The sequence below is a fragment of the Musca vetustissima genome, unplaced genomic scaffold (genome assembly GCF_032173495.1).
Source record: "Musca vetustissima isolate MV318-11 ecotype Yass unplaced genomic scaffold, APGP_CSIRO_Mvet_v1 utg19615, whole genome shotgun sequence".
Classification (NCBI taxonomy): domain Eukaryota; kingdom Metazoa; phylum Arthropoda; class Insecta; order Diptera; family Muscidae; genus Musca; species Musca vetustissima.
The window spans coordinates 42930-65750 of record NW_026883489.1 but is presented as its reverse complement, the minus strand read 5'-3'; the positions used below and the strand labels follow the sequence as shown (position 1 = coordinate 65750).

General features: G+C 40.2%; 2 protein-coding genes across 2 annotated transcripts; one reads left to right on the top strand and one right to left on the bottom strand.

Moving 5' to 3' along the window:
* Positions 1 to 430: 430 nt before the first annotated feature.
* Positions 431 to 19181, bottom strand: LOC133330365 (protein purity of essence). The gene is made up of 13 exons (XM_061538821.1): positions 19063 to 19181; positions 18772 to 18866; positions 17563 to 17746; positions 17223 to 17478; positions 15002 to 17150; positions 14416 to 14922; positions 13177 to 14270; positions 9142 to 13134; positions 7690 to 9080; positions 7427 to 7631; positions 6612 to 7361; positions 619 to 6454; positions 431 to 543 (listed from the first exon to the last, which is right to left on the bottom strand). The coding sequence occupies exons 1-13, from the start codon at positions 19179 to 19181 to the stop codon at positions 431 to 433; spliced, it is 16692 nt and encodes a 5563-aa protein (XP_061394805.1).
* Positions 19182 to 20922: 1741 nt separating this feature from the next.
* On the top strand, positions 20923 to 21715 carry LOC133330364 (TBP-related factor). The gene is made up of 3 exons (XM_061538820.1): positions 20923 to 20982; positions 21046 to 21131; positions 21196 to 21715. The coding sequence occupies exons 1-3, from the start codon at positions 20923 to 20925 to the stop codon at positions 21713 to 21715; spliced, it is 666 nt and encodes a 221-aa protein (XP_061394804.1).
* Positions 21716 to 22821: the final 1106 nt, after the last annotated feature.

The window sequence follows — 22821 nt, the reverse complement described above, 5'->3', positions numbered from 1 at the left end:
AATAACGATATCTTAGTTTATTCATCTTTACGTAGTTGTTGATACCCCTTGGCGGATTAAATGTTCTGCTACATCGTCTTTGTTAAGAATTCCATACGATATCTTTAATTATTCTCTCTCTCTCGTGGTGTTTGCCCACCTCAATTCTTTAAGAAAACCATAAACAAACGAACGCATTGAAATATATTCGAACAAATGAATAATTTATTGATTATTATTATTGTTGTTATTATTAATTATTTGATAAAGTGCATATTAAGTATTGTATGTTTATTTTGCAACGACATTCGATCATGATTTGTCTGATGCAAAACAAGGTCTGGAGGAGATTAGTAGTAATGAATTCAATATTAATTTGTGGTTAGTGCATTTAATAATTCGTATTGTTTTCGCCTTCATTCTTTCAATTCGTAATTTAGTCCTTTCTCTATCAACCACTTGACGATGAAGAAGAAGCTGCTGCGGCAGAGGATACTGTTGTGGGCAATGTGGACAATACATCCTCAATAAACGCTTGGGGATTTTCAATATCACCAAAGAGACCTATAATTTGATTTATTCATCGTTTATTATGATAATATTCTAAAATAAAAAAATGTCAAGTCAACAACTACTTACCAGCCACATCACAAAACTCTTCAAACGATGTACAAGGCAGGAAATCATCGGTAAATGTTTCCAATATCGAATCAGTGTGCTTCAACATAGTTTCATCGTTTTTACGAATATAATTGAACAGAGAGATCGACCAGTCGTCTTCCTTGGGTGTTGATACAGTTTTGAATAGCGTACTATAGAGCAGATCCAATAGAGCCCAAATCATCAGGTAGGGTTTGTAAACCGAGTACTCCTTTTCTTGTCTATCGGCTGGTGACAATAATGCCTTACACAATACCGACGGTGATACATGGCGGGCTTGGGCAACGGCAATCAAACGTTTCAAGTGGGCAATACGATGTTTTTGCCAAGTCTCGTGAGAGTGCAGAGCCAGCGAGACAGTCAGCATGTAGAGCGGACCCTCAACATCATATGCACTTTCAAGCCATTTCTCTGAGGGCGCTGCTGTCAGATAGGCCACCAATGTCTTACTATCCCTTGCTGCTGAACGCGATGAGAGCAGTAGATAAACGGCATAGAACAGCAAATAGGGAACAAAGTGCATATTGGACTGGGGACCACCACCACCGGCATCTTCATGGAAGCTACGTTCCCAGGCAAAGCGCATTAGCAAGAGTTTCAAATCATGGATACTATTGTTGTAGGAGATATCGCAACGTTGGGTGCTCTCTTGCATGTAGCTGGCATGGCGGGTCATGCAGGCTGAAAAGGCTGCTTCGGAAACTTCAGGTCCCCAAAGAGGCAGTAGACCATTGCAGCGGGTATTAGCATTTTGCAAACTAGCCCGTTCCCATTCATCACGACCCCTTGCCAAACGTATGGCTGATGTATGACAGTCAACGTGGACCACATTGAAATGGGTAACTGTGGTATAGCCGATTGTTTTGCGGGATTTAATTTCAAATTCCTCGACATTGCAACGTTTGGTGAAGGTATAAATACCCAAGACTTTCGTAGGTTGGCAGGCATATCCCTCGCGGCAGATAAAGCAGGTAAGACCTGTCTCATCGCGTAATTTTTCAATTTTCTGCAAAATGGAACCCTTGGCCGTGACTTGACCTTTTTCGTTGGTACGCATACCCAAGGCATCCAATTGTTTTTCTCTTGTGGCCATGGCTAGACGTTTCTTTTCAGCTCGGGTAAAGTCTCTGACCTCTTGCACCCTAGATGCTGTGGCCGCATCAGTGCACAAAGCCTCCAAGAGGTTTTCAGCCAAACTGCCAACATGTTCATCACTCGACACCTGTTCCAAACGATGTATAATGGGAATAATATCTTTGCTGATCGCCACCTGGGTAGCTTCATGTTTGGTTGCCAAACCGGTGAGGAATCGTAAAATATACTTAAGGCTTGGTCGGGAAATAAACTCTTTCAGTTCATCAGAATCGGTTCTCAGTAGGGTAGGTTTAACGCAAGGCGCATAACGGGTAATATAATCAATGGCCTTCTCCACAATACCCAAGCCAACAATGTAATCTTTAAGAGTACCACCAATACAGTTGTGTTCAATTTGATTGGTCAGCACACAAAATAGTTCCAATTTGAATTCCTCCTCAGCGGTACGTTCGCCATCAAACTTGTCAAAGTCCAAGGTATCCTTGAAGTAATTGCACAGCAGGGCCATTTTAACTTCATTGCCATAGACCAAGGCGGCTAGAACACGAATCAAATGCCTAAGTACGGATGGGTTGTTGCGAACATTGGAACACTCGGTACACGAAATAAGGGCTGTCACATATTCAGGGCCACCAAAGGTCAAGGAGAACTGAAGGAACGAGTCCAGGGTATCACTTGCAGCCTTCGATAATATGGTTTCCATAATTTCCAATAGCTGTTCGGTAACTGACGACTGAATGGAATCTGGTTCAGACTGTAGACACATTTGCAAAACTTTGAGCAAAGTATTGACGGCACCCAATTCCGGCTGGCAAAGGACATCTTGGCAACGTCGCACTTTTACACAAATAAGGAAAAGCTTCAGCAGGACTTGTATCAATTCACGCGATCTGGTTATATTTTGTAGACTGCCAATGCGATCCAACATTACCTTCAAGCCATTGCAATCGGCCAAAACATTTGCCAGACGGAATAATTGTTCCGTATCCACTTCCTCCTGGGACTTATTGTTCAGCGTTTCAACAAATTCTTCGGTGGCATCTCCTAGCAAACCACGCATACGATATACAATACGCATGGCATCCCGCTCACCACCTTCGGCTAGCCAGATTTTCTTGTAGACATCCTTAACGGGCAAGTCGAGGCTAATGATTTTATTGTTGACCAACAATTCCATGCCATTGTCATCTTCCAGCAGAGCAATTAGCTCACAATCGGTACATATTTTATTTTTAATGTCACGCATTAGTGGTCCCAGGCCTTGTTCGGTGGAAGGATAGGGATTGCCCAACATACGACCTTGCAAGAAATCCTCCTGCTGTGGGTCCTTTTCGAGTGTCATGAAGAATTCGGATTCATCATTTTCTTCAGGATGTATAATGGAATACAAACGTTCGAATATGAAAACTGGAGTTTTTATATCTTTCATGGGTGTCTTCTCCACAGTGTCGATAAGGATTTCCATAAAGGCTCGTGTCTCTTCCTCGGTTCCACTGGTCATTTCTTCCAACATATCGAGGAGTTTCTCTTGGGCATCATCGATTAGTCGGGTTCTTTGTACCACCAATTTACGCAGAGACAAATAACCCTCGAGTACCGGGCCAAGCAGACGAGTTTTGTATACCTGACGAATTTGTGGACTGTCGAGGAACAGAGCCAACAACTCAACAAATTGTCGCAAAGCATATCCTTGCGATAAGTCCGAAGAAAGTGTGGTCTCCTCTAGACGATGGATTTTCTTAATTTCCTCTGCCAATAGCTGGGATATCTCCAAGAGAACGCCCTTCAGGGCCAAGTATTCACGCCAAGGTGTATCCACAGCCAGTAAACGATATAGGGATAGGAAGTCTGTGCTGGCCTCGCCGGCTTCACCCACATGTTTCAGGAAGGTAGTAAGTAAATTGAGTATTTCTCGTTTACGATCATGGGTCCTACTCAAGACGGTAATCAATGTGCATACCAGGGGACGTCTGAAGCGGGAATTGTTATTAAACAAGATCGGTTGCAACCACGTTGCTGTCAATTGCAAAGGTTTATAGGGTTGGCCACGATTGAGATGACGCAATCGCCAACGTTGCCCGTACTTCTCGCGCAGATAATTTTCCCGCAATGTTTTCCGACGTTGTTCTCGATTTTCGGAGGCTCCCGCTCCAGCAGCATTATGACCCGATATAGCCGCGGCAGATTCATTTGAAAGTTGTCTTTCCGGTGTGACTTTTTGGCTCATTTGTTCGGCATGCTGTACCGATTGTAGAACAGCAGCTAGAATATTTTCATCCTGTAGGGAATTTTGTGCCGCTGCTGCCACAAAAGCTTTGTAATTTTTCGATTGTTGGGCCAATGAACTAGAAGGCATACGTGCCTTCCATGCCTCAAACGAATGTTGCGGATCATTTTGCAACCACTTTTGGAAATCAACACTAAGACCTTCAACACAATTGATTGAGGACAGAGTGGAGGGGCTTAAATCGCGATTCAACTTAGTTGAGGGTATTGTCGGTGATATCAATTTAAGCATTATGTGTAGACATGGTTGTATTACCGAATAAACGGGACCCCGGGGACAACGACATGTGTGCAGGAAGAGTTCAAATACAATTTTCAGTTTTTGTTCCCAGCAAAAATCATCTTGGGATATTAGAACTCTGAGCAATTCCATTTCATGGTATATTGCCGAATCAATATTGGTTAAGGGTATGGAACCCAATAAGGCCGATTTTACACGATCACTAATCAATTCCAATAAATTCATACAAGCATCCTTGTTGTTCTTGGTGAGCAATACTAATAAGTTGCGTACTTCGTCTTGTATCTGGGCTGTGCCACGACGTAAATTATGCTGGGCCAATTCTTCAACCAAGCCCTGACTGTAGAGTACCAATCGACATTCATAATTGGAGGCCATGGCTCGGAGTAATGTCAAACATTGCTCAGTGGAGGCCAAGGCACATCCGTAACATTTGTTAATATTGAAATTGTCACGTTTATCCGGTGTATGCGGCAGACTGCTCTGGTCCATTTGACTGCGATCGTAGGCCACCAATTCACTGCGGCAAGCCTTTACCTTTTGCACGATTTTCGAAAGCTCTTCAAAGGAGGAGCGCGATTCTACACAATACTTCTGGGCCAAGAATTGTATAATCTTATTCACCTGCGAATTGCTGTGTATGGTACCCAAACTTTCATCCATCAACCGGTCGGAGGAACCATGCTCGGCATATTTTTGCAATAGCAATTCTAACATTTGCTTATTAGCCAATAGTTGGCGATAAATACGATCTGCTCGTTCCAATGATGAATGTATAATGTGTACAGTTTTTGCACGATCCTCGGCGGATTCGATGGGATCCACAGCACAGCATATACGACCATATATACTAAAGTCGAATTTAGCATATTTACAGAAACCGCATGAATGACACAAGAACGGATCCTTTTCGTCGTAGTTAATGGCCCGACATTTATGACATTGGAATACATTTTCACCACAGTTGCCACAGACACCGGGGTATGAGGGCACGGCGGCACTACATCGGGGGCATTGGAGATTTTCCGACGACCCAGTAACAGTTTCATAGAAATCAGCATATTCAATCATCAAATTACAAGCAGTAATCGGTAGAGGGAAATCCACTTTGACCTCAGTCTGTCCCGATTGCAATGTAACAGTCCGTGCCTTATGCCACATGGCTGGCTTATTCTTCAGTTCCACAACGGCCTGAACGGTGCGATTGTTGTAGTATATATTTATGGTCCTTACCATTTTGGTGCGTTTCAAATCGGCAATACGCACAATGAGCTTTGATATGGTGTGACATTGCACCAACTTCACAATCATGGTACAGGTGGTAAATTTGGAATCCGATTTAATTGATGGCAGTTTAATGTTGGCCATGGGCACCTCGGGATTGTTGCAAACCAAACATGGTTCTGATTCCAAATAGTATCCATTCATTTGTAAAATTTGTTCCAATGATGTGTATATCGAAGCATTCGGATGTTTGGATAACAAATCATTTTGTTGCCGCAAAACTTCCACCGCCTTTTCGGTAAATTCTGGTAAACGTTCCGTAATTGTTTTTGTGCTCAATGTCAAATAACCCAAGATATCAACAAACTGGGCGGTGCGACGTCCGAATTGTGGTACCAAAGGCCACATATTCCACAAGATGTTAATCAACTTTTCTTTCTGGCGTTCATTGGCATAATCATAAATGGCATACACCAAGGAGTGGGCCTGCCATCTAATCGATGTAATATTGGTTTCCAACAAGAAAATCCTCACAAATTTGTTAAGCAAAGAGTCCGAGACGAAACGGAATATTTGATGAACAAATGTCGAGCAATGTGTACTATCGAATTTCGAATCGAAGGTCATCTCAATTTCTTCCGATTTATCACGATCGCCACGCATTTTCGAACTACCAACACTAGACGATGTGCTGCCATTTTCTGATTGTTGTTGTTGCTTTACAGCTTGTATATTGTTGCAGAGTGCAGCTTGCAATAGTTGTAATATAATCGGCGATACACCATCATCCAATTGATAACAGGCAATTTCAATTAGGACGGGTATAACATCTTCATGGATTAGACAGAATTTTTGCCAATTGCCGGTGCGTATTTGTGAAATTTCTTGGCATGTTCTCAAATGTTCGGTGAGTTCAACCAATGAATCATAGCTTAGTATTGGAATTGTTTGATTTGTCAGGACCATATTCTGGAAAAGAAGAAGAAAGGTAATTTAAATGCGAATTTGAATACAACAAAGAACTTCTTATAAGGTAAGGTAAATATATATAAATCAACAACAAGGAAAAGGCGGAAGTTCCACCCACTTTGGGGACATGCAAGATAAATATACTGACTGAACTCACCTTTGTATTATAGAGATTACACAAATCCTTTACATAATTAAAGTGAACATCCAATGAATGACCGTCGCGGAACATTCTAAATTTCTCCTTATTACCGCAAATGTACATCAACAACTTCCGAACTTGACGTCTCAGCAGAGCATTCAAATTCAACATCATGTATTCACACAAGGTATATGTCATATTTTCACAATAGCTGTGGTACCAATCATATGTGCCCGGGTGTGTAGCCGACAGACGTAATATTTGATAGGGCAATCGCACTGACATTTCAGTAAGTAATGCATCGTACGATTCAAATATATCGGGATAATTTTTCAAATAATTGTGTGGTATTAGTGTTGACAAATCCGGTTTGGGGCCATAACGTACTGGCTTCAATAGACTATTTTGGGTTGGTGTAACCGCAGAACCACTAACAACAGGTGTGCTAACACTATTACTGGGACCAGTGGCAATCGCACTAACAATACCACTGGCAGCGGCGGCGGCTGCTGTTGCCTGATTCTGTTCGCTGGAAACCCTCTTCCAGTGTTGTAAGAGAGATTCCATGACCACCAAACAGAATGTAAAGGCTCCGTTATTGCTTAAAATGCTAGCTGTGGTACTGGCCACAAATGAGGCATTATCTTTGAATTGGTGAGGCGGCGAAGTCGTACCGGCCTGTTTGGATTTCGTTTTACCCATAAGCACACCGAACAGTGATAGCAAGGCCAAACGTACCTCATTCTTAAGGTTCTTATCTTTCATCTGGAATACAAAAAGGTAAAATTGTTTATGTATACAATTCTAAACTCATTCTCTTTGGATCTTACCTTAGAAGCATTTGATATGGAATCCATTTCAACATATTCGACAAGAGCGGTGAGTAAGTCATTTAAGATTTTCTGGTCACGTTCATTGTTACCGTTCAAATCAGTGGTAAGCATAAGTATGACTTGAATCAATGGTATGGCCTGTAGACCATTACAATCGTCCAGGGTCTTGATATTGGCAATGATGCTACCCAAAATTGCAATTCTGAAAACAAAACACATTGTTGTTAAATCCGTACAAAAAAAGGCTGAATTAAACCTACCTTAAATCATGTAACTTGGCCAATTTTTCATCTTCAGTAGCATCGTTATCTTCGGTATCATTACTCTGACTAGCCTCCAGAACTGACCGGCTTGTTGTTGGTAATTCTGAGGGTGTAACACTGATTAGGGCACTGGCTCCTGCAGCTGTTCCCGCAGCTACTGCTGCTGTTGCTTTTGCAGAACTACTACTGGCATTAGCCACCATGCTACCACCACTGGCACGTGGCGGCGAAGCTGTGGCACCACCACCATCACCTTCATACGTACTGCTACGACCAGAGGTGCCACCAATCGATTCAACACCACTGCCGCCACTTTCTGAGCCTCCACTGCCCACTGGTTCAGCGGGTGAGGTGCGTAGAGTGGAACCATCTGTAGCCACATTGGAGCCTTCATCGTCGGAGCCAGCAGCTGAGGAAACAGCAGCACCACCGCTTCCACCAGTGCCACCTGCAGCCACGGCTTGTAACTGTTGCTGAGCATGTTGTAATTGTGCGGCAGCATTACGCATACCTTGTAAATTTGAAAGTCCTTGCTGTAGATGTTGTAATGCCGGCTCGGCACCACTGCCGTCATGCTGCTGTAAGCTTAATGCAATGGCAATATCCATTATAGCTTCATCATCGGCATCTTGTTGAAGTCCCAAGAGCTGTGGGAAGCCACTACCCATAAATGCTTCTAAAGGATCTACCAAAGCAGTGGGGTCATTGGCGACTGCAGCGGGAACGGCAACGTATTCTGCACTACCACTTCGTTGCACCGAAGAAGGTGGCGATGAAGATCCTCCACCACCACCAACCGCTGCAACTACCGGATTAACAATGTTGGCAGCCTCATCCAAGGTGTCATCTTCATTAGAAATACCAACGGCACCACCAACCACTGCTGTGGCATTCACCATAGACGTAGTTGTTGACAATGCTGGCGGTGTGGGGGTGGAGCACAACGTTGGTGTAATAATTGCCACCTTTCGGCGCTTCGAGCGAGGACTAAGCAACAATATTATAGCCTCCTTGGCGCTATGAGATATAACACTCGATTCATTTTTCAATAATTTGATAAACATCAAGGTGACTCTTTCAACTTGGCTAATATCGGCCAATGCAAATGCATGCATTATCTCAACGAGACAGTGGACTATAGTCTCGGTATGTGATAGACCTTGACGTACAATTGATGTTGGCTCATCAATGGCTGGGGTGATTTCATATAGCTTTTCCACGAATTCCATTAAATCCGAAACTATTTCGAATTTATTATCCAAACAGATTTTCGTTAAAGTCATTGGGCGTGTTGTGGCAATTCCGCGTACCATGAGTACCAAACGATAGAAGGCTTCAGGATCAACATCTCTCAAGGTTTCGCGGCTGGTTAATTTCGATTTCAGAACCTAAGGGAATACAAAAAACATATGTTATAGGCCGAATTAAAATTGTTGTTATCCCACCTACCTTTAGTTCATCATTGACATAGACCAGCATTTCATAGTCCTTGTAATTGTGATAGGCCTGACGATTACCGAAGAGAGTGGCCAAAACGTATCTTGATTGTACCTGCACCTGATTGGCCGTGGGTAGCAACAGCAAAGATGTTGCCGTATTTGTGGCCTTTTGCCTTATGGTACCGGTCAATGCATTTGTGCCCAATAGACTAATCGAACAATCGAGTACCTCCAAGAGCATTGTAACCATTCTATCAAGTTGGGTAATCGAGTTATAACCTTCGTAGCATGTACTTGATGAACCCATAACGCCATATGATGTAGATGTACCCGAACCACTTCCAGCAGCATTTGCCGAAGATGATGGTCCACCACCAGCAATTTCATCGGTATCGTCGGGCCAACCCACCAAGTCCTTCGATTTACCATATACCTCTATGGAATCCAACATACAGACATTATCGGGATCTCGTGATTTACCAAATACCACCTTAAGGCATTTGTCACATTGCAGCATTTCCTCGCGAGTCAGCGGTATATCAAACCAACGGGCGCGTCGAACGGGTGTCGGTATGGTTCTACCCAGTATTGTAACACTTTGTGGTGCACGATGTGGATCTTGTGTGCCCAAGAGCACACGTATGCCCACAATTACCATATTATTCGGATCATTATTATATATTTCCAATGTAAAGCCGGTAGCCTTTGTAGAGGCAACATACATTCCCGTCGAGAAGAGGCGTATTTTCAGTTTCTGTTTATTGTAGATTTGCAGCAAGTCATTTCCGCCGAAATCGACATCTGGCAACATGGTGCAGTGTTCAAAGAAGTCAATGGGGAATATCGGATTACCATTTGGACCTGTGGTCTTCTGTTGATGACTTGATTTACGTTTGGATTTTTTGCTTGCCCCATTGGAACAGGCGGACTTGTTACTCAAATTTGTGGTATACAATTGATTCGATAATGGTTGAACCTGGGGTGACAGCCAGAATGATGTTGTCTCTTGATTAGCTGTGAAGATGCGCAAGCTTCCATCTTCACAAAGTAGAATGAGCGTAGTCTTCTCCACACCAGCCACTGTGTGGCGTATGGCAACCATATCCATAATACGCGATTTGGGCGATTGTGCTTTGATTTCCTGCATCAGAATACGTTCAGGTGTGAACATGAAGATGACAGGATTATTCGATGTGTGCATCATGGCACAGATGAGACCTGGGTGTCCGGGTATTTCTGTCCACTGACATAGAGGCTGTGGTGGACCCTTGGATGAATTCTTCGACGAACCAGGTGATATTTGCAGATGGGTTATGCATTTCACTCCCTTGTTGACATCTGTTAGGGGAGCAACAAAACTTTTACCCACCGAATAACTGAAGAACAACAATTGCAGGGTGTGTGAATAGTAAATGGATACGCCACCACCTCCTTCTTGGCCATTGACATCTTTAATTTGGGTGTGGTTCAATTCCAATGTGTTGGTTACATAGAAATCGCCATGTTTGGCCAATGACTGATCATCAAGCTTTTGATAGTATATATAACCGGATGAGGCTATTATCAGCATATAGTAGACACCATCCTGGTAGACAAAACAACAATCACGAATCTTGCCAACAGCTACTAGGAAGTAGTACTTGGGGCTATAGGTATCTTCCGAAAGTTCATATATTTTCACATAATCGGCTGTAACCAAAGCCAACATTGTTTGTGATCCTGGCAACCACAGGGCTTTCTTAATAAAGTTTCCATTTTCCAGTTGTGGCGTCAGGACAATGTGTTCACTGGTGGCTCCAGTATTTGTAAAGGTCAGAATGTGGCATTCCTTTAAACCACACACCGCCAAACAGTCTTCATTTGCTGGATTGGCGGTCAATGAGAGCACAGTACACGGTATGGGTGCTGAGGAAAGTTGTGTCAGTGTCAATTTTCGTTTGGCAGCATCTTGTTTCAACAAAGCGGACAGCTGTAGAATTGTTACTTTGCCTTTTTCATGTGACACAGCCAGATGTTGACGTTTTCCGTGGGGCGAAGAGAGACAGCATAGGGCCACTCGCCGCACCAAACCCGACGACAACAACTGTTTAATGGTCTGGCCTTGATCGCCCGAATAACTCATACGTACATTCTCAAAGGCTCCCTCTTGAGAGCCCAATGTTGGCAACATCAATTGATCGGTATGTTGGAATGTCTGCTCGCCGTGCAAACGTAAAAGAGCAGCCTTCGCTCTGCGATGACATCCCACAATCGAGAAGAGATCACAGTTCTCTTTGATAGCTGGCATTATCACATCAAAGAATTCCAAAATACATTTGACAATAGTGGTCCATTGTTCGGTGTTTTGTAAGGCTTCTTTGGAACCCTCCAACAACTTGGAGAGCAAAGATATGCGTTCATTTGTCGCAGAGGAGGACATTAGGAAATTATTGGTTGTCATTTGCAAAGCTGAATTGGAATTTTGTTGTTGTTGCTGTTGGTGATGTTGTTGTTGCTGACTTAAACAGCTTTGTGAGGGTGGTGTTTGTGCACGTTTCGACTGGGACAGAACGCCACTTGTTCCACTGCTATTACTACTGGAATAAATTTCGGACGATGTATAGTCATTTTGTTGTCCACGACTTTCCCCAGTCGTTGTACCGCTGGATACACGCCTTCTCAGTGCCTGACAAGAACCATCCTCTTTGGCACCACAGTCACAAAAGAAATTTCCATATTTAGCATAACTAACGTCATGTCCTTTGTGACAAACTCTGGCACATACCGAACAAACACCGACCGTATTGACCATATTGCAAGTGTGGCAATGATACCAATGTTGATTCATAAATTCCTTTTGCGTCAATGAGAATGTACACAGTTTGTTGTTTAGGCTATCCTCATCGGAATCTTCTACAAAGGAGTCATCATCGCCTTGCTGGTCGTTGGCAAGATCATCCATTAAGTCTTCCAAATCAGTCTGGATATCATCGTCCCAGGCAGGTTGTTGTTGATGTTTGCTGCCGCGATGTCCCAAACTTTGCAACAGCTCATGTAAGTATTTTAGCAGGGCATTGACATTCTCCAAAATGTTGGAGGACATAATAAGAGAATTGTGTGTATTTTGGGTCTTTTCCATGATTTGAAATTTTGTGATTTCCAACCACATTATTGTGGCATTGAAGAGTGTTGAATGTCCCTTTCCTTGGGCACAGTCGGCCAAACAAATCATTATCTGTAGAATATCGGAGAAGTCATTGGCCTCATGTGAAGAGGGGGAAATCAACGTTTGTCCCAATTGCAGTAGAGATTGGAATAACAGCATGGCAACGGCATTGTTGTTGGTTGCTAATGCCTTGCCACTGTCGTGCACAATATGTTTGATGACACTTAGTAGCAGAGCACCATTCCTTTCGGTTTGTTGCTGGTTCTGCAATTGTTCATCCTGTGTAGTAGACAACGGTTCCGATTGATTGGTGGCCAAGAAACTGCTATTGCCAGCCGTTGTTGGTTGCTGAGGCCAAATGCTTAGTGATTGTGCTGCTGCCGAACTATTTTGTTGTGTAGTTGCAGCCACAGCAGCTGACGGTTGATTAGTGGCATTGTCTTCATCTATAGCCTCGGCATTATCCAGTGTTGAGGACTGATTACCAAATTGTTCGGACAACGAGGCTATCGCAGAAATTGTAGCCATATTTGTGGGTGTCTGGGCATTACTCGATGAAGTACTAGAGGTAGTGGCTGGCACCCCCGTAGCCGAAGATTGCTTCTCCACGGGAGTTTCTGTCTGTTGTGAGAGTACACTTTGTGGCCCATAAATCACATGCGTTAGCCAGCATTTGATACGTTGCTGTTCGACATTAGCCAATTCTCCGAAACAATTTCTCAACTCTTCCAGAGGGAAAGCCGAATCGGGTTGTTGGGAAATTTGGAATAGTTTTTCAACAAATTCCAATAGTTTGCGGGCATAGGACATTGATAGATTGGTACCAGTGAAGGACAACAACAAATCAACCAAGCTGGGCTTATTTGTCGTCGTCGCCGACGAGGGGGTGGTGTTTGACACATCATTGTTTTTCTGCGTAAAGAATTGGTGTATGGCCTTAATACCCATGGGTTTCTCTAACATTGCTGACATTGACTTAACAACAGCAAATAACAGAGACTCATCAAAAATTAAACTTTGCTGAACTGAAGGTGGGAAATTCTTGGCTTCCTCGGCATATTCCATTAGGAATCGATAATGGTATTTTAGTATATAATTGTAGGACATGAATTGTTGTTGTTCCGAAGCCTGTTCTACACCTTGCATTAATGTTAGCAGACACTTCTCAGCAATATCAAAAACATATTCCATTCGGGCATCCATCATCGTCTCTATGAGCATCGGTTTCAATTGCTCTTCGATTAGTGATTTGCATGCACTGTCGTGTTGCCATTGTTGTTGTGATGATGTCAACAATAGATTCATTAAACTGAAGAGGCTCTTTAGACAATGTTTAAAGGAATTCAATGTCGAGTAGTAGTTTTCCCTTGTCAATTCGGTAATGTGGGCTTCAATTACGGTAAGTGTATACAATTCAGCTGGATATTGCTGTGTTTGCTGGCCATTGTTGGATTTATTGAAAATGGCATCAGAAACTGGCAGTGATTCACACCAATCTCCCGTTATAACTTCCTTATTTTTATTATCCAACAATTTCAAAAATTGTGAGCACAAATCGGTGCAATAGGAGTTATTTGAATTTACAATGGCCAGAATGCATTCTAAAATATTGTCTGGTGTTACATTGGCCAATGGTAATATTTGCACCATTTTGTGACGCACCGTATCCCGTAAAACGTTGTAGGTATTGACCAACATTTGAAGTAATTCCTTAGTGGATTGATGACGTTCTTGCAGTACAATTGTATTGCCGGATTCGACTTCGCCCTTTTGATCATTGCCATCAAATTGTGTCGAAGCATATGATGAATCATCGGCAGCACTTGCACCAGCCGATATTGGTGAGGAGCCAGTTGTTGGACTCTGAACAGCTGTATTACTATTTGACGAAGAAGATCGTTGCGGTTTAATGCCCTCCTTTTCGGCCCATGCAACCGCTTGCATATGTGACAACAAAGCATCCAATAATATTATATATGAGAGTGGAGGATTGGCTAAAAATAGAAATATATGTTAATGTCACTTTTCAAGAGAAATTTTAAAAATATGCAGTCGTTTCCAGTGATCTTCGTTCATTCTTTACGAATGTAAAAACCACACATATAAACTTTAGGAATATTTCCTCAATTAGAAACTTACCTTTGTTAATGTGTTCATTACATGATTCAATACCCAATAGGGTTTGTTTCAAACTAAAACGTACATCACTGACACGATCTGTTATTGTATTCCACAGAGTTTCAGCAAATTGTGTATACATGCCCTGTTTAATGAGGCTGTTCACAATCAAATAATGTGAAGTTGGACAGCGAATGGACCACAATAATGAATGCAAATTGGGCTTCTTATCAACCTGCAATTGTTCGACATGTGTTGTTGAGGGTGGTAGACCCAATAATAATTTCCAGCAAATACTAAAGCAATATCGTATAGCACACAACGTGTGAGTACTATCTCGTGAATGCCATGATAGTGTCATATCCGTTATGCCTAAAATATCTATTAGGGCATCAACCAGCAGGGGATATTTTAATTTATCCGGGGTACACAATATGAAATTCCATGCCAGACCATCTAATTTAAATTCTTGATTAGTGGGCGAGGAATCTCCAACCAGAGTTAGAGAATAAAATGTTGGGCGAATATCTAAAAAAAAAAAAACACACACACACACAAATTATCTAAATATATTTTTAAGTTGCTAAAAACTATTGTTCACACTTACTTGACATACAATCCGCAGCACTTCTTCGGAACTCATCTTCAATGTCTTTGCGTACAAATGAAGTCAATTTAGTTTTGTTATTCAACAAATCGGCAATTTTTTGATTTTCATGCATGGTACTAATGCTGAAGAGATTCCAACGAACCGAGTCCAATAGTTCTGGTGGAGCATTGTACAAATGTTTCATCAAATATTCCAAGAAAAGCAAAAGACGCGATAATAAAATAATTTGACTATTCCGTATGGGTTTATCGCTAGATATATCGCGGCAAACTTCGGCACAGCGTATTACACCACCAGCGGTTAGAAGTAATATCGACTTCTTTTGCATTAAATTCAATGAGTGGAAAAGGAACAACAACAATTGAGCATGTTCCATATTTAAATCTTCATAGTCAACATTTGTGGGTGGATTTGTTGAAGACGATCCACATACACCTTCGACGAGGGTATTAATTAGACGATGCCAAACCGAAAGACAAGCCGCCTCCTTTTCTTGTGTGGGTTTTAGTAATAAAATTTGCACCAATACCGACAGAGTACTTGGATACACCTGCAATGGCCAGGTATTGGTCTCACTGGACCACGGCGATACTCCGAGATGTTGTAAAAGATTCGATTGAAGTGATTCACTCAACAGAGAGGCTGATACTAAATTATGTAGGTAACGGCCAACTGCTCCCGAAAATCGTATCATTGCCGATTGCCATTTGTTGCATTGATTGCTTTCATTTTCATTCCCTCGGGCCGAATCCCGATCTAGATCTTTTAATATGTTAGCCATTAACAGCATTTGTTGATCAGATAACCCAGCCTTGACATATCTCTGCAGATAACTATGTCTTTGTGAGAAAAATTGATCCATAAAACAGAAAATTTGGGCAGCCAAGTCCAAATATTCATGGGGTTCATCCAGGGCTGGTACCATGTTTGATTTTTGTCCTTCATTGTTCTTATCCATGTTGTCAACCGATTGATTTTCGTTTTCCGATTCCGGTTGTAGGGTTTCCTTAAACCAATGACCTAGATAACTTTCACTATCATCCTCTTCGGAATTGTCCGAACATGAAAGAGTGTCATTGAAGTAGGTGGTTGAATCCGAATAGCTTATTGGTTCACATTCGGTGCGATCTTTAGTATTTGCACGTTTCAAATTGCAAGCCTTTCGATAGGTCACGGTGGCCAAGAAGGTGAAGAGTTGATGTAACGTGGCCGTGTTAAGAACACGCATGACCCGTTGCAATGTCGTATAGTTTTCTAAGACATCAAAGTTGGCGGGTTCTGGTAATGTGGTGCTGGTAGTTGTGGAAGCACCCTGACCTTGCTGAATGTCCATTGATGAAGTTGTTTCAATTTTCAAATCATCTATGAGTTCTGTTAAAAGTTTTATGCAGTGATTGGCAATGGCTGCATTCAAAACACCAAAACCTTGTTGAACTTTAAATAGGTTTACACGTGCCGATGCTGTTGGCTGAACACTTTCGCCAGATTTACTCTTAGCTTGTTTGGCCATATCATCTTTACTCATACTTGTACTGGTACTTCCAGAAGCTCCCAAAGCTCCTTGTATACCACTTACTAAAAGCCAAGCTCCGAAACACAAATGATTTTGATAGATATGTGAGCGTGCTGAATCTTTAAACATTTGACCAATTGTAGTATATATTTCTAATGCTTTATCGACAACGGTGCGCGCATTCTCCTCATTGTCATCGGCATCTTTGCCGGATGATTGTGTTGACAGGGATGCCGTTGAACCACCAGATGTTGTTGATTTTTGGGTACTTGCTGTGGAGGACATATTCAAAACACTGCTAGCAATTGAGGCTAAAACAGCACAATACAATGCTGAAATGGCGCATTTCGATAGTTTGGCAATGCGACTTGGTGTCAACGGTTGTAGAATTGGTAAAGTCAAGGCTTGTGATAATATGGATATATCGGTGACCATATGGGTTAAAGTGTTACGTATCTGTGTGGCTTCTACTTGTGTCAAAGGCAAATACAATGGTTTGCCAGCCAAGTTAGCAATGGTCTCTTGATATTTGAGACGATAACGTGTCAAAATTGGTAATGATGAGCAAACATCTAATATTATATCAGCTCCATTTAATGATTGTAGGTATGCGGCATTTGAAGCGAATACCTCCTGAAAAAAAAAAAAACAAAAATATATATTAGTACTGATAAATTTAGAAATACAGTTAAATTTAATACTTACCGAACAATCAGTTAGTTCTTCGCTCAAAGGAGCCCATGTCATTTTACCAGCTTCCAATGGTGCTGTTAGCTGATGTATAATGATTGAAGACAAATCTGATCGAGATCTTTTAATTTCTGATTTGGGTGAATCTTTTTCCCCAGCATTACTGCCACCACCTGTTGAACTACTTGTAGAGACAATACTTTTTGTATTTTCAGGATATTTGCTGCTCTTCAGCACAGCCGCAACAGCATTATAATCGAATTGTAAGACATTTCCACTGCCACCACCACCCGCAGTGGCGCTGGCATTTGAGGAGCTAGCATTATTACTGCCAGCAGTTCCGTTTCCTGCACCGCTTGCTCCTCCACCAGCCGTCGATGTTGTCGATTTGCTTTGTGAGGATGTTGTCGGTTTGCCTTCGCAAAGACTTTTCAATGCCGGCAATAGCCATTTTATTTCATAGACACTGACCTTACCCAAACGCAGTAAAATGAATCGAATGAGAATGGCACAGGCCTCATGAATTTGTGTTTGTGAAACTGTTCAAAAATAAAAGTTTGGTAAATATAATGGATATATTTCATATTGTGAACACATAATCGTATCGTACTTTATTGCAATGAACATATTTTGGTAATTATTTTGGATAGTTAAATTTAAAAGATACCGATGGAAATCAATCCATCCTCTAAATGCGACGGAAATTGGCGCAATTCATTAGATTGAATAAAATACACACACTACTGAAATTTGTACGTCCTAAGGGCCTGATTGTATAAATATGGTTAAAGTCCTGAATAAAAAATATAACTATTGGTAGGAGAAATCCATACTGCTTAGATATGGGCCTCCAAAATTCCACACTGACATATACTTTCTCCTATGAATAAATGCGAAAGAATCGCCTTTAATCACAATAGTTTTAGTACATTGGATCTATAATGTTTTGCTATATCAGATGCTAAAATGGAATACACACCAGAATTTTCAATTTAATAGTTTTTCTATTCTACATTCACAACTGCAGATCATGATCAATCAGAACATTCATCAAATTTTGCAGGTGATTTAGTCAGTACGAGTCATAAAATCTGAGGACTGGTAAAACCCAAACCAATACCAATATTTAATTCTCCACACTGGTTATCCTAATTTACTCCTTTTACCCATTTTACTTAGGGTAATTTTATAGCTTATTGTTCGGAGACTGGAGGGAAATACCAACTGGATCTAAAAAGCTGTGTATTAATGCAATTACATTATGGGAATCGGACTTCTACGAATAAAATACGTTATTACGTTTTCACGCAAATGTCATCTTGTCTGTTCATGTAAGGAAGTTTAACGGTGCCGTGTTATTTTTCATGATTCGACCTGCAAACGATTTCTGTACAATATAGCGATACGAAATTCTCATTAATTTTCTATCAAATAACGGTGCATCATCATTGCCAAAGACACCCTGTGTGTGCGTGTGTGTGAGTTGAGACTTTTCAATGCACACACACGTACACACACTATTGCATATACACAATTTTTTCTTTTCACTTGCAGCCTTACTTACCATATTTGCACTGACTCAATTTATCGGCAGCTAGAGCAGCAAAAGCCGTATAAAATTGCAAATAATTGCTATCCTCATCGAAAAATTCATTTTCACTGCAAAAGAAAAACACAAAAATGCCGTTAAATTACAAAAAAATAATTTCGCAATCGTAATTTGCAATTTCACACGAAGAGAAAATTTTCTTTGTTCTGTCGCCGCATACACACACACGCACAAATTTTCAGTAAATTTATTTTGCGTTTTTCTCTGCCTATAGATGAGATTTTGAAAAAATTCATTTTTACATACCTTCGCGTAATGGCCTTAATTATATTAAGGATTTCATTTTTATTAGTTAATGCGTAACGATTGTTTAAAAGAGGTTTTACTACGGAGCTCCAATCGGCCCCACCACTATGAGCAGACATTTTACGAATTATGCCGTAGACGATGATTGAACCGACCGAAATCAAAACCGTTCCACCTGCTACGAATAGGAGAGCAATGCGGGAATACCTAATTAAAGAGGAACTCAAAGCGAAATGGCCGAGAACGACCATGATTGCGAATATGGTGTGATGAAGACACGGACGAAGATGAACTATTTGTTTAGAAGGAGAAATTGACAGACGAAGCGTTAAGGAAATGAACGATTGGAACAATCTTCAGGTCATTTGTGTATCAAGTAACTTTAGTTCAACTAGGATTTTCAATAGAAAACGGGATGTATTGGTTCACATTTTAGTAGAGACCTATCATCCAATTATTATTATCCAATAATAAGGTCGTCCGGTAAGGCCAAATGATTTCACCCGTGCTGTCAAAATGCTTTCAATTTCGACATAATTGTGTGAAAACGTAAACAATAAATTTGACAGCTTGGGGGATTTTAATCCAAAATTGTCGACAACGATTGCTTAACGACCTATTTATTGGATCATGTTTAGTATTTTTAATGTTTTAGTCACATTTTCTACGGGATTTTTCATCTAAATAAATACATCTTAAAGAGGGAAACACATACGAGTATTCAGCCCTGGCATGTTAAGTTGGCTTTGTATGAAATGTCAATTTATAATGGAATATCCGAGTGAAACTAGAATATGGACGTCGTTCTATTTTATTCATTTACAGTAAAAGAATCCAACTTAACATACCATGCCTGTATTCCTCTTATGTATTCTCCCTTTAAAATATAGGCCTCCAAAATTCCGCTTTGAACATTTTCCCTTGCCTTTTTAAAATTTACTTAGGCAATGTGGTTATTAATTTGAAGCGGTTAAAATCCTAATAACAAAAATGCAATTATTTTGAAGTCGAACTTCACCACAATTCCACTTGAGCTGATCCCATGGGCAGAGCAAAATTGGCTACGCGACAGAATCCCATCCTAAATTGAATAATTTTTGTGATTGGTCGGCCATCAAATGGGCCTTTAATGCTTCTCTCAACAGAAAGATGGCAACAACGGCTACACGACAGAATTTAATTTTAAATATAATAGTTGTTTGTGGCATTCGGCCGGGTATTAAAGGCCTTCTCCTACGGACAGATGAAAAACCGACACGAGTACAGAATACCCTAGAAAATACAATAAGTGCGTAAGTGAATTTAAAAGATTGGGAAATTTAGGGTTTCTCCACGAATTTTGGAGGCCTATTTTTCAGAAATATAGATTACTACAAGAAAAAAAGTGACATGTGATAAAATAAACAGATGGTCCGAAACACACATGGTAAAGACCGGTGGGCCACAATTTCATTATTGGTCTGTTCCAGAACCTGCAAGAATGTGCTATTTTTTACTACGATAACAATTTTTTCTTTATAATATCGGAAAAATAGTAAAATTTAGTCGATTCTTGCAGTACGGGAATAGACCATATATAAACACTGCCATAGTAATTTAAGACGTTTTTTAAAAAGGTCCTCCTCTTATACGATTGCCATATGATTGCTACCACACGATACGTGTTTGACTAATTTTATGCAAACATTTTTGACGTGTTGCACCCGCATTCACCTTTGATTGAAGTAAACACACGTTCATGTGTAATGTTTTATGTTTTATTTTTGCTAAATAAATAAAGGACAACTTTCTCACAAAAAATGAAATAAACAATTATTAAGAAAAGAATTTTTCAAACAATAAAGTACTAAAGGAAGTGCAATGGAATCGAGTACAGAATCACTTCAACAATTGCAACAGCAACAACATGTGGCAGCTAAGGTATGCATTCCATTTCACTTATTTCACTCGAAGATTTTTATATATTGTCTTCCTCTCTTATAGAACAATCCACATGCAAGTCTTCAGCCACAACAACCAGCATCTGCACCCATTGAAACCAATGAAGCTCAACATGACGTGAAATTACAGTAAGAAAAGCTCTCCTCCGATATTCATTTGGACCATCTCTAATATTATGTTGTTATCTTCTAGGAATGTGGTCGCGACTGTCTCATTAGCATGTGAACTAAATCTCCAGGACATTAATAATCGTACAAGAAATTCCGAATACACGCCATCACGATTTCATGGAGTAGTAATGCGTATGCGTGATCCTCGCTGTACAGCTTTAATATTTCGTACCGGGAAAATAATCTGTACAGGAGCACGCAATGAGGCTGAAGCTTCGTTGGGTACACGTAAATTTGCTCGAATCATTCAAAAGCTCGGTTACCCGGTAAAATTTACCGATTTTCGTTTACAAAATATTGTCGCTACCGTGGATTTACGATTTCCCATACGTTTAGAGAATCTTAATCAAATTCATGGTCAATTTAGTTCATATGAGCCGGAACTATTTCCGGGACTTATTTATAGAATGGTAAAACCGCGTATGGTATTATTGATATTTGTTAATGGTAAAATTGTTTTTACCGGTGCTAAGGCTCGCAAGGATATTTTGGAATGTTTAGATGCAATATATCCGATTCTATTGAGTTTTCGTAAAAATTAGGATGCCAGAAAAGTAATTTTTTAAGTTGTTCTTAATATTTCTAGGATAATTTATTAATGCAAGTTTTTTTAAAAAGTTTGTACTGTATAATTTTTAATAAACATTGCGTCGTTTTTTTTTACCGAAATTATACTTCCATAAAACCGAGTTTAGAACAATTTTCATCTGCAAAAAAATTCAAGTGGAAGAAAATATCACACAGTTTTCTGTCATATTAAGGGATTGTGTAAAGTGGAAAAAATCACATCTCACATTTGTTTAAACTATGGTTCTTTTTATGTTAATATTTTGAGATAAGTTCTATTTTGATATGATTATGGAAATTAATTTATAATATATAAATATCTAAAAACAAAACTATTGTAATTGCAAGTGAAAGGCCAGTTTGTACATAAGAAAATCTATATATTATTAAGATGCTAAATACATATTAATTAATCTTTTTATTTTTTGATTCTAATTTCGTTTTAATTTCGAATCGCTATGAGAGTGCAATGAAATAAGAAAATTAAGGTATTGGACGGATGTTCCATAGCTTCTAACCCGAAAATAAAAACTGCATATATTTATATTTATTCTAATAAATAATAATATACATATAAATGTCTGTACACGTACTGCAAGAATTTACTACATTTTACTATTTTCCCTGATATCATAAAATAAAATTCGTTATCGTAGTAAAAAGTAGTAGATTCTTGCAGTACGGGAACATACCATATATTTCATAGTGTCTCCGTGATAAGTCAAGTTTAAGAAATTTGTACCACATATAGCCCTAAACACCTTAATTTCACCGATACAACTGTTTGTGTATAACCGTTGGACTTTCTTCTTGTGGCAATCCATACGTCCTGAGCTATGTGCTTCCAAAATTCTACTGGAACCCTTATAGAGGCTTTCTCCTATGGTTATATTCCAAAATTTGCTTCTCGACAGAATCACATTTTTAATAGAATAGTTTTTGTGTGTGGCCTACATTCTGTTAGGGTTTTAGGACTTTCTCCTTAAGACTCATACCAATATCGCCTTCACGACAAAATTGTATTTTAAATAGTATGGAATTATTCGAATCAGGATATAACCGGATATCCGTACCCGGACTT

Excerpts from the sequence above, each read along its gene's own strand:
- LOC133330365 (XM_061538821.1), bottom strand. The coding sequence starts at position 19,181 with ATGTCTGCTCATAGTGGTGGGGCCGATTGGAGCTCCGTAGTAAAACCT. Across the intron at positions 17,151-17,222 it reads AAGAACTAACTGATTGTTCG|GAGGTATTCGCTTCAAATGC; the intron begins GTAAGTATTAAA and ends TTTTTTTTTCAG. Across the intron at positions 6,455-6,611 it reads GTAATCTCTATAATACAAAG|AATATGGTCCTGACAAATCA; the intron begins GTGAGTTCAGTC and ends CTTCTTTTCCAG.
- LOC133330364 (XM_061538820.1), top strand. The coding sequence starts at position 20,923 with ATGGAATCGAGTACAGAATCACTTCAACAATTGCAACAGCAACAACAT. Across the intron at positions 20,983-21,045 it reads AACAACATGTGGCAGCTAAG|AACAATCCACATGCAAGTCT; the intron begins GTATGCATTCCA and ends CCTCTCTTATAG. Across the intron at positions 21,132-21,195 it reads CAACATGACGTGAAATTACA|GAATGTGGTCGCGACTGTCT; the intron begins GTAAGAAAAGCT and ends GTTATCTTCTAG.